Raw genomic sequence first — 16,271 nt, forward strand, 5'->3', positions numbered from 1 at the left:
TTTGGTGGTGTTAGAACGATGGCAGAATAGCAGACACAGCACCAAAACCATCTTCTTTCTCTGTATCATCTCACAACTCCCCCAAATTCTAATAAAAACGCTAATTCAAGCATTGGGGCCCTTTCTCATATTTCCACCCCAATGTAGTTCATACATGCCGCACATCATAATGCATCATTATCAGACATTCTCAGGCAATAAAATGTGAGCTGTTCAACTTGGTCTCTCTGGCAATAAAGCAAGAAGGTGGAGAGGCCCCGTGCATACAAATACACATCCCAGACTATTTATGAGGCCCTCCGAGTTACCATGATTTATTTTACATACCAATTAAATTGAGCTGAGAGTGGTAATCAAAAGCATGAATGCCCTCGGCAACATTGAAGGATGTCATTTTAAGAGGCTTTTTTGATTTCTCTCTCCAAGCCAGCACCACAGTGTTTGTATTGTTGGTTGTACTGGAAATGATAGCATCTAAAGATGCACTGTAAGTAACTGATTAAAAAAAAAGAAATGGATCTTTAGTTGGTTTCTCACAAAACATGAGCAAAATTCAACGGTTTTAATACCTAAAGTCAAAAATTAAACCCAGGTTATGAGGACACAACCCAATACATAGAAAATACCTCATTAATGCCTCCCCGCTCCACTACAGAATTTACAGTGGGAAGTTACAGCAAAGTCTGCATTCTGACCTTTTACCCAATCTAAGGATACCTTGAAAAAAATTTTTTAAGTTGGCACACATGGCAGGAAACAACATAATCACAATAATCATATGGGATTCTGGAGTCTTAAGATGAGTGATTGGCCAGATTCCTGGGTTCTTCCTCCCGGATCTGAAGCAGGCAAACAGAAGCTTAGACACCCTCTGCTGCTCTCCAAGGTCCAAACCGTGCCCAAACCATGGTTCGTTTAAGTCATGACTGGACCTAGACAGGGCTCAACGTCTGGCACAAACACAGCCAGGGACTTGGGTAAAATGGCTGTCCCTATGTCCTCAGGGACACAGCACCAGATACCGTGGAACAAAATCCCATTCCCCAAGCAAGGATCTTGCTGCCTCTTGCCAGGAGGACCTGTCAGACTCCCAGGCTCCAAAAAGCAAATAGCCTGTTCCTCCAGGAACAGTATTCTTATCTCCTCCTTGTTTCCTCTCCATCATTTTATCTCCCTGTCTTTCCTTCAAAAAAGAAAAAAGAGAGAGAAAGAAAAGAGAGAAGAAGGAAGGGAGAACAAACCTAAGAAGGGATCAGTTCCTGGGGCGCCTGGGTGGCTCTGTCAGTTAAGCATGTGACCCTGGATTTCAGCTCAGGTCATGATCTCATGGTTCCTGAGATCAAGTCCCATTGAGGCTCTGTGCTGACAGCATGGAGACTGCTTGGGATTCTCTCTCTCCCTCTCTCTGCCCCTCACCCACTCGTGTGTGTGTGTGTGCGCCCGCGCGCGCACGTGTGTACGTGCGCACGTGTGTACGTGCGCACGTGTGCATGCATGGGCTTTCTCTCTTCAAGTAAATAAGCATTACAAATTTTAAAAAAAGAAGTGATCAGCTTCTACAAAGGTGAACCTCACTAGGGAGCAATTAATGTCAGGACAATAAAGGTCCCTGAGCACCCGCTATACCACTGCTGCTTCTTTACAGGAAGTACCAACAGTCTAAGTCTGATGACATCTGTTCTCATTAGGAAGCAGCCTCACTTAAAATATTCCTTTTGTTTACAGAAAATGCTAAGGGTTACTGTAACTTGACTCAGTGAAGCAATACTATCTGATCTAGAGTATATAACAAACGCTGTATCTTCAAATCCATGGAAATTTCACGATGTCATTACGGTACAATCAAAATAAAGTATTTCTGCGCAGAAGATTACTTTGTCTTGTGTTCCCACATTACATTGAACTATCATCTTCAGTTTTGAGGCTATAAAGAAAAAACATATAAAAAAGTACGTTCTGCTCTGGTATTCGAAGGACTGCTTTTAGATTTGAATCTGCAGGCTACCAAGTGACATTTATGGGCCTGTAGTGTTACATATCGGAGGCTTAACAATTCACACTTTATTTCTAGACCAAGATATAACTTGTATCTGATTAGACTGTGGAATGCCAGAGCTCCTGAGAATGCCCGAGTAAAAGGTGAGGGTAAAGCCATTTCCTCAAAATCAAATTATCTGATAAATAAAAATGTTTTCCTCCCTTCTTGAAGACAGCAAAGGAAATGATAGGTTATGATGGAAAAGTTTTTAAAATATCAAGCTAGGGGATGGGGTGAGCTGATAAAATAAATGATTTGTTTTTAATATTCTCAGTGAGTTTCAAGATTGGTGGAGGAAAATACTTTTTAAATTACTTTTAGATGCTATTTTCAGGGGGAAAAAAGACGACTTGATCATGTCTGTCCATTAAGATGTTCACTTTCCATGCTTCCGCTCTTTGCCACTTAGTCATAAAAAAGGCGTTAAGCGAACTGCCATTGATCCCTGTTCTGTTCTCGTGGGTGTGCTGTCAGGATGACCCTGTGTAATGGCAATTAGTTAAGGTGAGGAAAGTGATCTGAAAATGGAATGTGATCCCTAAAAACCAAGTAAGTAATGCCATTAGGTGAAGTTGAAATAAGCTAGAATGAGGCCACCTGATATCCTCTGCCAACAGGCACAAGCTGTAAGCAGAATAGAAAATGGGGCCATTTCTAAGAACTCTTATTATCATTTTCCAAGCTTTTTTACTTTAGGAGTCATACGGCTTTAGGAAAACACCCTACCTTGAACTTTCTTTGATGATCTCTTGCTTGCGAGAGTTGGTTTTCAGTTGCATTTCTAATTTTGAAGTTTGAGTCCCTTTCTCTGAGACCACCACATGGCCGCCTATATTCTGACCAGCTACCATTGTAAGAAGGACAGAAAGAATCACCCTATTTCGTTTTTAAAAATCAAAATGCATCTAACTCAGTACTGCTGGGCACATTAAAAAATAATAATGCAATTAATTTAATGACTTTTCAAAATGCTGATTGGACGCCCATGGCCATGATACAAATGGATCTTAACGCCCATCACGCTGTTGAACAGGCTGCAGGAAGAGACCTCTTCAAACCTAGGCTACCAGCTCAAAGCTGATTTCGACAGCTTTAAACACAGTGAGAGAACTGATAGGAAGGACACGGTGTTCTAGCTAACTCAGGAAGGCACCCTCTTTTTGTCTGGACTGATTTAGATGCAGAGCAGTGGAACAAAGCACAACAAGAGACTAAATGTAGCCCTTATTCCAAACTTCATCTCTATCAATTATAAAGGCTTCCTAAGGAAATGTAGCCTGGTAGCTGTATTCTCAATTCTCTGGCACACCTCTATTAATTAGTGCAGCAATTAGTGATTTTGTTATCAGTCCAAACTGTTTTGTACCTTCTCCCAGCCATGGCCAAACAAAGGAGACAAAACACCTTTCAACGTAAAAAAAAAAAAAAAAAAAAAAAAAAATCAATGCTTTTTTTATTATTGGCAATTTAGTGCTCACTTTTTCAAAAGCTATACTGCCAGTCTATGGTTTCCAAGGTTTCCAATGATATTGTCTATAAGGGGAGACAATTACTTAGGACCAAAAAAGGAAAACTTCTCTCAGATTTAAGACATTTATGTCTTGCCCCTATTGCATAAAATCTCTGTACTTTACAAGCATTTTCAGAATGTAATTATTTTTCTATTAAAATGTGACACAGAACCACTCAGACAAGATGAAAATATTTCTCCTTCAAAGTTTTAAAATAGAAATCTGAACCTTATCTTGAAGCAGTAAGTTAATACTCTTATGTCTGACTCTAAGTTTTTCCTTTGACATTTCAGTTTTATAAATATTTTATCCTTGGCTTCAATGAAACATTATTACCATACTAGCTCATCTATTTCTTTCTTTCCCCAATTGCATATTCTCTTCTCACACTAAGAATAAAATCAGCAAAAAATATTTCTTGAGGAGTTCTAACAGTATCGATTCATGTCGCTGGGGTAAAAAAAAAAATTATATATCAAATGAAAGCAACTGTTGGTTGCTTGCTCCTGGCAGGTTAAGTCTTGTGGACCAGGGATCACTATTAGGCCCACTGTTCAATTTTTATTCCTTCCTGCCCTCCTCTCCCTGCTTCATTATTTTAATATTTCTTTCCTTCTCCTCATACTGAAATAACTGAGCTGCAAATAAACAAAAAAAGTTGTATTTAAGCTTCTAATAGCTACTGCTAAATCTGGGAACAGGCATTCATTCATTGGTTAGGACTGAATTAGGTCCTTCTTTCACAGGTACTTTGGGCTTCAAATCTAAAATTTGAAATAAGAGGGGCTCCTGGGTGGCTCCGTCGGTTAAGCGTCCAACTTTGGCTCAGGTCATGATCTCGCAGTTTGTGAGTTCGAGCCCCGTGTCGGACTCTGTGCTGACTGCTCAGAGCCTGGAACCCGCTTCAGAGTCTGTGTCTCCCCCTGCCCCTCCCCTGCTCATGCTCTGTCTCTGTCTCTCAATAATAAATAAACGCTAAAAAAAATTATTTTTAAGAAAAATTAAATTTGAAATAAGAGAAAATGTTATAAACTCTTCGCCTTTCTAGACTCTATATACTTTTTAAATTGCCTTCTCCCCTATCCATTTTCCTCAATATTGATTCACATAGTATTAAACTATATACTATTTGCAATCTTTTTTACCCCAATCACTTTTTTAACCATAAAAAGCCCCCTATTTTTTTTAAATCTACTAATAATGAGCAAGATTTCTTTTGGTATCTCTCTTTCCTTTTGAAATATTTTTATCCAGTATTTATCCAGTGTCTTAGTCTATTCAGGCTGCTATAATGAAATATACAGACCAGGTAGCTTAAACAACAAAAATTTATTTTTCACAGTTTTGGAGACTGGGAAGTCCAAGATCAAGGCGCTAACAGATTCAGTGTCTGGTAAGGGCCCATTTCCTGGTTCATAGGTGGCCAAATTCTTGCTGCATCCTCACATGGGAAAGAAGTGAGAGACTCTCTGAGGTACCTTATAAGAGCATGAATTCTATTCATGAGAGCTATACTAGCCACCTCCGAAAGGCACTACCTTCTTTTTTTTTTTTTAATTTTTTTTTAGTGTTTATTTCTGACAGAGAGAGACAGAGCATGAGTGGGGGAGGGGCAGAGAGAGAGGAAGTCACAGAATCTGAAGCAGGCTCCAGGCTCTGAGCTGTCAGCACAGAGCCCGACGTGGGGCTTGAACTCACGAATGGTGAGATCGTGACCTGAGCTGAAGTCGATCGCTCAACCAACTGAGTCGCCCAGGCGCCCCAAAAGGCACTACCTTCTAACACCATCATATGGGGCTTAGGATTTCAACATATGAATTTGGAAATGGACACAAACATTTAGTCCCTAACATTCTGCCCCTCCCCTATCCATGTCCTTCTTGAGAGCAAATTACATCCCAATGGTCTCAAAAGTCTTAACTCATTCCAGCATCAACTCTAAAGTCTAAGTTCAAAGTCTCATCTAAATCAGATACAAAGACTTGGGATCCAATTCATCCTGGGGAAAATTTCTTTCCAAGCTGTGAACTCAAGAAATCAAACAAGTTGTGTGCTTCCAAAAAAGTGGTGGAACAGGCATATGGTAAGCATTCCCATTCCAAAGGGGAGAAATAGGAAAGAAGAAAGGGGTACTAGATACCAAGTAAATACAAAGTCTAACCAAGAAAACTCTGTGAAACCTTAACACTCAAGAATAATTCTCTTTGGCTTGATGCTCTCCCTTCCAAATCCACTGGAATGGCCATGCTACTCCCATAGCTTGGTGCTGCTGTCCACCTATGCTGCAGCTCTCTGAGGGGGTCCCACCGCTGTGCTGGCTCCTCTGGGTGTGGCTACACCATGACTCTCCGCAGAGCCATCATCCCTTCAGAGCTAGGTTGGGACGATCTGGCCCACGTGAACCAGAGAGGCAGCCCCATCCTCTGAAACCATTCTGCAACATCTCAGAAGAAAAGAAACAGAAACTCAAAGGCATAGAAAGAAAATCTAACTAAACTAAAACATAGTGATTTAAAATAAATTTTAAAAAGACTGAATAAACACGTATAAAGCTTATTGCAGGATAATATGAAACATCTAAGATATGTCACACACGTAATGGGAGCCCCAGAAAAAAAAAAGCTTATTTCAGGATAATAGGAAACATCTAAGATATTTCACACACATAATGGGAGCCCCAGGGAAAAAAAAAAAAAAAAGGAAGGGTTCAGACAATTTTGGGAAAAATAGCAATAGAAAAATTTCCAAATTTAATAAAAACTACAGACCCATATATCCAAGAATTTCAATAAATTCTAAGCAGTGTAAACACACACACACACTCTCTCTTTCTCTCTCTCTCTCTCTCTCTCACACACACACACACACACACACACACACACACACACACCAATAAACTGAAGCACATCACAAGTAAGCTACTTAAAAACAGTGAGAAAGGGAAAATAGGGCAAAACATGGTACCATGTGTTACAGTAGACACTGGAGAATAAAAAACCTATCATACGCCCTAAGAAGATCGTTTAGCTTTCAGTTTATGTATACATGTGATTTGCATGTGATACATCCAAATTTCCTCTGGGTTTGAAAGAGTTATGACAGGCAGGACAAAAGTTGTGATGTAGGTACAGACATTTTTAGGATTCCTTCACAGATTGAGCTGCATCTGAAAGCAAGATTTTTTTTTTCAATTTTTTTTTTAACATTTATTTATTTTTGAGACAGAGAGAGACAGAGCATGAACAGGGGAGGGGCAGAGAGAGAGGGAAACACAGAATCTGAAATAGGCTCCAGGCTCTGAGCTGTCAGCACAGAGCCCGACACGGGGCTCGAACTCACGGACCGTGAGATCATGACCTGAGCCGAAGTCAGACGCTTAACTGACCAAGCCACCCAGGCGTCCCTGAAAGCAAGATTTTTAAGAAGCCAGGAGCATAGCTCAAATTGAGAACCCTGAAAATCATGTAAGGCAAAGTCCATATGAATGACAAGAAACAGCAAAATAAGGAGTTTGGTAAAGGTAAGGGAAGTTTCGGGGTCAAAACTGGCAAGTAAGACTCTGCTTTGGTGGCAGGATCTGGAATATCCCAGAATAAGGGAATCCTTCAGAGGTAGTCCACATTGAGAACGTGAATGGAGAAGAATATGAGCACTGGGTAGGACCAGGGCATCTGCAATCTGCAAATAGAACGTTCCCCACCTGGAAACTGATGGCTTTGTGGGACATTCTAAAATGGCTCATCATTTCAAATTTTCAGACCTCAAGTCCTGAAGATTCCTGTTTCAGAAGGTCGCTTCTTTCCCCCCTTCCTTGCTTGCTTTATCATTTCCACTTTCTCATCATCAAAAGCCTTATAATTAGCCAGTCTGATTGCAGTGTCTTTCTTTGTCCTCCAACCTATGCCAAACAGAACTGTCAAAGAAACCACTCCTAAATGTTGTGTGCATTAGGTCTTCCAAGTATCCTCAAAAACCTTCAATGCTTCACCGTTTCATTTTCTATCAAGTGTAAATAGGGCTAGTTGCCAAGATTTCCAACATATGTCCCTATTAGACCTACTCACTTGTATTTCCTCAATACTCAGCCTCTCATCTATCCATGTCCATTTCTCTTCCCTTCATTGTGTCTGCTTGTCTCCCTTTACTCATGTTCTCTGTGTTCTTTTTCCCTCCACCTATCCATCCTTTGAGTAGCACCAACTACTCTTGAAGCTTTCCTCATAATGTTTGCTGCTTAAGAATTACTATGGGAGTTAATATCTCATTTATGTGGTTTAGTAGCTAACTTTCAGTACCATTGTACAATGTTCTCATAAGTTATTTTACATGAGCCTTTAATTCTTATTCCTATACTAAGTTTCTTGAGGGCTATAATTAATCTTTCTTCTACAGTCTCCAAGGCCTAAAACAGTTTAGAGCACATAAAAGACAAATAAATAATTGTTGATTGATTGACACATTGAGACCACAATTTAAATAAACTGATTAATGTAAATATATATTTTTCAGCTATTTTTCCAAAAATTAATCACTTAATTACAATGAGTTTTGATGCACAGAGCTAAGAAATATGTAATCCTAATAAGATAGGAAACATCCTTGATATTTCTTTCGTATGTAAAATGTTTTTGTAGCCAGTTCCTAACTGCAGTGATTCAGAGGCCAGACTCCAAAGTTGGATTCCTTAGTTCATAAACATGAATTACAGTGTTGATACTAAACTAAGTTTCCATGTTCTTTCGTCACTAGATGAGGGAACCAAAGATTAGAATGATATTTTGGAAACACGATGAGCAATGATTTCACTTGAACCTAAAGAAAACTCCTTGTCCTGCAACTTAACAGACAAATGCTTATAAGCAGTTACCAGCAGAGTTGAATTTAGAGAGGTTTAAATGAAACTATGACAGGGTCTAGAGTGGAAACTTTTCATTCTCTCACTGAAAGTGAATAGAGTATTTAGATACTACTCATATTCAGAAAATATAATATCAAATTGAAAACTTTACTTGTTATATCCCCAATCTTTTCTTTTTTTTTTTTTTTTTTTTTAATTTTTTTTTTCAACGTTTTTTATTTTATTTTTGGGACAGAGAGAAACAGAGCATGAACGGGGGAGGGGCAGAGAGAGAGGGAGATACAGCATCGGAAACAGGCTCCAAGCTCCGAGCCATCAGCCCAGAGCCTGACGCGGGGCTTGAACCCCCGGACCGCGAGATCGTGACCTGGCTGAAGTCGGACGCTTAACCGACTGCGCCACCCAGGCGCCCCTCCCCAATCTTTTCAATAACAAAATTCTTTTAGCTACTTCTCTGTATTTATTCATAGTAATTTAAGGTCATGGAACTCAAATAATACACTAATCTTGAGGAAGCCTACTACAAGTAGATTTTAAGAACTAGTACTTTATTACTATAGTCTATCTAGTGTTTGTTTTATGTATTAAAATAACGTGCTTGTAAAATAAACTACTGGACCTACACCAAAATAAAAAGCTTTTTCACAGCAAAGGAAACCATCAACAAAATGAAAAGGCAACCTACTGACTGGAAAAAGGTATTTTCAAATGATATATCCAACAAGGGATTAGCATCCAAAATATATACAGAACTAATACAACCCAATATAGGAAAAAACCCCAAAAATAATCCAGTTAAAAAATGGGCAGAAGACATGAATAGACATTTTTTTCCAAAGAAGACACACAGATGGCAAACAGACACATGAAACGATGCTTGACATTACTAATCATCAGGGAAATACAAATCAAAACCACAATGAGATATCACCTTACACCTATCAAATGGCTAGAATTAAAAAGACCAGAAACAACAAGTATTGGTGAGGACGTGGAGAAAAAGGAACCCTCATGCACTGTTAGTGGGAATATAAATTGGTAAACAGGATGGAGTTTCCTCAAAAAATTAAAATAGAAATACCATGATCAGGTAATTCTACTACTAGGTATTTACCCCCCAAACCCAAAAACACTAATTCAAAAAAATAGATGCACTTCTATGTTTATGGTAGCATTATTTAGAATAGCCCAGATATAGAAAATAAAGAAGAGGTGACATATATACATATATATATACACGGGTATACATATATACATACATATATACACACGCACTCATACACACACACAATGGAATACTACTCAGCCATAAAAAACAATGAGAGCTTCCAATTTGCAACAACATGGATGGACCTAGAGGGTATTATAATAAGTGGAATAAATCAGATAGGGAAAGACAAATACCCTATAATTTCACTTTTATGTGGAATCTAAAAAACAAAATGAATGCATAAACAAAAAGCAGAAACATCCATAAAGACAGAAAGCAAACTGATGGTTGCTGGGGATGAGGTATGGGCAACACTGATGAAGAGGAGTGGGATACACAGGATTCCAGTTATGGAATGAATAAATCACAGGAATAAAAGGTACAGTGTGGGGAATATAGTCAGTGATATTGTAATAGGTTGTATGGTGACAGATAATAGCTACGCTTGTGGTGAACACAGTGTAACGTACAGAGTTGTGGAATCACTATGTTGTACACTTGAACCTAATGTAACATTGCATGTCTAGTATATTTCAATTACCATGCTTGTTTGGAAGCAGCTGCAATAGCTCCCTGCAGTTTCTAGTACTGTGATTCTTATATCCATGTTATACAAACATAACACACAATTTTGTGCCTGCAACACAGAGGAGATAACCAAAAAATATCATCTTCTGTCTTTCTTGCATTCAATATCATGCCAGAATTAAAGGATGGGCAGAAGGTATCAAAGATGTGATACGATTTATAGTGAAGAAAAAAATATAGAACCTATAGTTCCCATCTTGTGGGGTATTACTATTGTGGGCCATGAATTAAAGAATTAGTTGCAACCTTCTAAACTCCAAAGAGGGTAAAAATACTAAAAGGGCCAATAGCTGGGTCCATTTTGACTATTTCTCCTTCAAAGTATATTAGGAATAGACCTATAAGATAATAGTCAAAGAGACTGTTAGTTTCCATTCCTTTCAATGGGCATAATTTAATGTTGCAATTTAAAAGTGAGAAAGTTACCATAGTCTAGTAGATACTAGGACCCAAGAGATATCAGAACAGATATTGCACATGTAGATCCTGGACCAGAGGCAAACTTTGTATAAGTTATATATATTGTGAAACTAATAAACTCATTGATGACAAGGTATTAGGAATTTTCTGGCTTTCTATAGATGCTATTTTATGACATAATCTGTCACACAGAGAAATACTACTCAAGTACTGTAGTCAGAGGAACCCAGTCACTATATCAACAAACAGGAAAAAAAGAAGATCCTTTTTGAAGACAATCAAAAGAATATACTTTCATCAAAACATGAAGAAAACAAAGGAGTGGTTTTGAGGGCACTTGTTACATTCTTTCACTAAGCAGCCATGGATGTGGCTAGATGAGACTTAGAAAAAAAAATTTTTTTAACTTTTTATTTATTTTTGAGAGAGACAGAGACAGAGTGTGAGCAGGGGAGGGGCAGAGAGAGAGAGAGAGAGAGAGAGGGAGTCACAGACTCTGAAGCAGGCTCCAGGCTCCAAGCTGTCAGCACAGAGCAGGATGAGGAGCTCGAACCCACGGACCGTGAGATCATGACCTGAGCCGAAGTTGGACGCTTAGGTCAGAGCCACCCAGGTGCCCCTAGATGAGACTTTTAGGATCAGAGTTGGGTTGAAGTTAAATGGATTCTATGACAATTTTTTCCCTTCTCTTGAGATGTCTTCAATGCACAGTTCACCTGAACTAATTGCATGAAATTTTAGAAGGAAAGAAAAGAAAGAAAGAACTGTTAGTGTGCAGGAGATAGCTGACAATCCAGGCCCAAACCTCCAGAGAACCAATTATTGGTTGTGAGACTAACATTTTATGGGAAACATTTCCAACAAAAAATGTAAATGTAGACGTCAAAGGTGACCATTTCTTTCATTACTGTTCAAATTCAGTACCTTGCCTGACCCAATCTCCATGATGAAGATTATGCTCTAATATATAGCAACATTTGTGATATCCAGAGAGCAGCTCTGCCCAGTTAATAGTCACAGTGGCTTCTTCGTCTTCATGTGCATTAGCAGGACGCTCAAACAGGGAAATCAAGGCCGTCGTGAAAACAATTGCTTGAACCTTGAGAGAGAGATTGAAAGGAAAACAAAAATGGGCAGGATCATTGTTGGAAAAAAAAAATCTATGTTCTTTAAGATTAATAAGGAATAGGTATTGAATTAATGGGAATTTCCTCAATATTATTTAAAGGATGCAGGCAGTCATACTAAAAGACAAAACAACTATAATTTTGGTAAAGCAATTACCAAGGGCAGTTCATTATTTGCTTTTATGATACACTTGTGATTAAAAACACAAAGAGTGAAAGCTTTCACAATTAGGAAAGGAAATTGTTCAAATTAGACCACTTCAGAGTTCATGGGCATTCAACAAATAATAATTTTTTAGCGGATAGGTGGAATGTGATAGAGGAGTCATTGCATCCAATGTCCGGGTTTTTGTGCTGCCCTCTCTAATGCATCTATCCCTTTGTTAAGTGATGCAGGATACAAGCACTGCCCAGGGAGCTGGTACAGAGGAGGCTTTTAAATGAAAATCAGGATAATTAATTTGAAAGAGTTATAAGAGATAATTTTGGGCATTTAAAATTTGATGTTTATTAAAACTGGGACCTAAGAGATCAAGCATCGTTTGGTGAAAAAAAATTACAATTTCTTTCTAAATAAGGAAAATGAGACTATACATAGACAAGAAAACCACATGAAGACTGTTTTTCATAAGCAAGAAAGGGAACTGTGGCCTAATCCTTCTTTTCCACGCCCAGCAGGTGTGGCTTTATAATTTGTAGTGTAGCTCAATTAGGAGGTCACACTCGTTGTATTCTATTTCTATGTTGAGCTACAGTTTGTTGATTAAATCCATAGTGTTCAACTTTTCCTTCCCTCACTTACCTTTCCAGTTATGTCCCCAAAAGAAAGAATCGATTCATTGGCATCAAGGACGTCATACCAATATTCCATACAAATCGGTGTTCCCTTCAGGCCTTGGAGTTTATATTGACAAGGAAATTCTCCTTTGGACAGCAGATCATAGAAACAAATCTCTTTACTCGTAAAAGCCACTGCTATCTGAAGTAACATATAGAAAATATTTTTTCAAGAAATACAGAAATACAGAAAGTATTTTTTCTGATGAATTTAGTGAAATCAGTATACAAAGGAGACATGCGACTCTTAGCCCCAAATCAGACACTGTTCCCTTCAGGTCACTAACAGTATTATAGAGGCACAGCATGGCGGCACAAGTGGACTTTATTCTAACTTTGGACTCTAGCCAAGAAAAAGTTCTTCCCGTTAAAGGCATTTGAACATATTTTCCTCTGTATCTCCACTTCACACACCTGCCAACCTCATCCATCCATGGGAGACGAGATGATTAATCACAAAGAAAAGACAAAAACAGAGGTCTAGAGAATCACACAGTCATACCAGAAGCTTTACAAATCATGCTTTATAAAGCAAGCAGAGTCTTTCACACAAATCAGTTGATAAAAACTCTGTAAGTAGCCTTCACAAGTTAGATAAAATCCCAAAACTATTTTTTAAAGTGTCAATACATTTGTCGATAAAATTGACCAAACTTCAGCTAAACTAACCCAAGATAAAAAAGAGTGAAAATACACATTACTGAAGTCAGAAATAAAAGTGTATTCTGCTATCGACCTGATAAAAATAAAAGATTATAAGAGAATATCATAAACAATGGCATGTCAACAAAGTAGACGACCTAGATGAAATTCCAAATTTCTGAAAACAAAAATAGTACCTAAACTAACTCAAGACCAAATAGAAAATCTCAGCAAACATATCAGTAAAACAACAAAATTGAATTGTAATCAAAAACATTGTCACAAAGAAAATCCCAGGCCCAGATGGCTTCACTAATAAATGCGACCAAACATTTAAAGAATTAACAACAATGTTTCTCAAACTCTTCAAAAAACAAAAAATAAATAAATAAATAAAGTGGAGGCAACTTTTCCAAAATCATTTTATGAAGCCAATACCATCTTAACACCAAACTACACAAAAACATACAAGAAAACTACATATCAAGAACCCTAATGAATATAGATGCAAAAATTGTCAACTAAACAATAGCAAAGAGAATCCAACAACATATAAAAACCATTACATACCATGACTAACTGATATTTATACCAGAAAGCAAGCCTACTTTAACATATAAATATCAATCAACGTAACACACTCTATTAATAAAATAAAGGACAAAATCTATATGATTCTCTCAATATATCCAAAAAAAGCATTTGACCAATTCTAACACACTTTCATGATAAAAATGCTCAACAAACCAGGACTAGAAGAAAACGTCTTCAACTTGATACAAAGAACCCACAACTGATATCATACTTAATGGTGGAAAACTGAATGTATTCTCCCTAAGATCAGGAACATGATGAGGATGTTCACTCTCACCACTACTATTCAATACCACACTGCAATTTCCAGAAAGGGAAATTAGGCAAGAAAAAGAAATAAAAGCATCCAGTTTGGAAAGGAAGAAGTTAGACTATCTTTGTTAGTAGATGACATAATCGTAAACACAGAAAATCCTAAAGAATAACAGCAACAAAAAATGATCAAAACCAGTAAATGAGTTCAGTGTAGTTGCAGGATATAAGATCATTTTTAAAAATCTATTTTTTTCTATACCCTAGTAATGAACAATCTGAAAATGATACTACCAAAAGCAGTGTTAGGAAAATACAAAGACAAAACATGTGCTGTAAGACAGTATTTGTAAATCATCCATCTGATAAATGTATATGTCCAGAATATATAAAGAACTCTCAAAACTCAGTGAAATAAAACCAACAACAAAATGGGCAAAAGATTTGAACAGACATTTTACCAAGGAGGATATACAGGTAGCAAATCAGTATATGAAAATAAGCTCGATATTATTAGTCATTAGGAAAATGTGAATTAAAACCACAATAAGACCAAATACAAACCTATTAAAATGGCCAAAATTAAGTGGGTAAGAAAACCCTGATCATACCAAATGTTGGTAAGGATATGTTATATCCACATAGTGGAATATTATACAACAATAAAAAGATAAACTGATATATCCAATGACATGCCAAGTTAAAGAAGTCAGACCAAAACAAGTATACACTATATGATGTAAATTATATACAAATCTAGAAAATGCTAACTATTGTATGGTGACAGCATATCAGTGGCTACCTGACAAGGGGAGATGGGAGAGGTTGGACAGATTACAAAAGGGCACAAGGACATTTTTGAGCGTGATGATTGTGTTCATCATCTTCATTGTACTGTTGATTTTTCGCAGTAGACAAATGTATTAAAATCTGTCAACTTGGGTATTTTTAGTATGTGCGGTGCATTTTGTATAATTACATCTCAATAAAGCTCTTTGAGGAAAGAAGAAAAAAGCAACCCTCTAAACTTCTATGTTGCAAAAGTGCAAAGGAAAGGCTAAGATTTAGTTATCAGTCCTGGAAAGAAGAAACAATGCAACATAATCATTACACAACATAACAACATAAACATTGCATGATAATAACAGAATGCTGCACACAGATATAAAAGAAAATCTGGGCCTGAACCATCTTGTAACCCATATAGTTAACATTAACACCAGATCCTTAGCAAGAAGAGACTGGATGTGATGACGTCCAGCTACCACTCTAGAGGCAGCAAAGACTCTGAAACACAGGTTCTGAAATCAAGCTGCCTCTGTATACAAATCTTACAACATGCATTCTGTGTGACCTGGGGCAAATTCCACAACCTCTCCTTGCCTAGTCTCTCATCCTTAAAGTAGGAGCAATGTCCACTTCATGGTGATCTCGAGAAGATTAATAGAGCAGGATGCATCACGTTGGAAGTTAATGATGATGATGATTCTTTACGTTCAAGGCAGTAGAGCCTACCATTTCCCACTTACAAAAACCCTGGGTTTTTGGAAACATGGAGGATTCTGGCTCTGCATAATAAATATGCAAGATGATCCTGGAACAGCTTGTCACACCAGAAAACAAAGAAGCTTTCAAAGACTAACACAGTTATAGCAAAAAAGACTCAGAAGCTGACTTGTATTCATTCCAGTGTATAAAGATGGTACAATTTTAAGGATGAGTTAGCAACTCGGTGGACTGAAGCAAATAAAATTGCTTAAAGTCATGAGTTTGTGATGATATTGATAACAATAATGATAGTTTTGCTCATTTTTCGTCTTTAGAGGATTTTGAATACTGGCAAATAGAAGTAAAGAATTAGCCATTCATCCTGCCTTTGTTCTATGATTTGTACTACATTATAACTAAATACTTGACAGGTGGAATTTCTTTTTATAGAGGTATTCCAGCTTATAAAGAAAGTAGAGGGGCGCCTGGGTGGCGCAGTCGGTTAAGCGTCCGACTTCAGCCAGGTCACGATCTCGCGGTGCGTGAGTTTGAGCCCCGCGTCAGGCTCTGGGCTGATGGCTCAGAGCCTGGAGCCTGTTTCCGATTCTGTGTCTCCCTCTCTCTCTGCCCCTCCCCCGTTCATGCTCTGTCTCTCTCTGTCCCAAAAATAAAATAAACGTTGAAGAAAGTAGAAATGATGGAATTA

The 16,271-nt window shown here is 37.9% G+C and overlaps 1 protein-coding gene across 2 annotated transcripts in view; it reads right to left on the bottom strand.

The window, feature by feature from the left end:
* The window catches only part of WDR49 (WD repeat domain 49), a 153,736-nt gene that overhangs the window by 107,037 nt on the left and 30,428 nt on the right, over positions 1–16,271 (bottom strand). For both annotated transcript variants that reach the window (XM_025913596.2, XM_086674666.1), the window contains exons 3-5: positions 12,555–12,731; positions 11,550–11,724; positions 328–495 (exon numbers count right to left, since the gene is read on the bottom strand). In XM_025913596.2, the coding sequence (XP_025769381.2) occupies positions 328–495; positions 11,550–11,724; positions 12,555–12,731 (520 nt within the window). The remainder of the gene's footprint in view (positions 1–327; positions 496–11,549; positions 11,725–12,554; positions 12,732–16,271) is intronic.

The sequence above is a fragment of the Puma concolor genome, chromosome C2 (assembly GCF_028749965.1).
Source record: "Puma concolor isolate L17-30 chromosome C2, mPumCon1.1.hap2, whole genome shotgun sequence".
Lineage (NCBI taxonomy): Eukaryota > Metazoa > Chordata > Mammalia > Carnivora > Felidae > Puma > Puma concolor.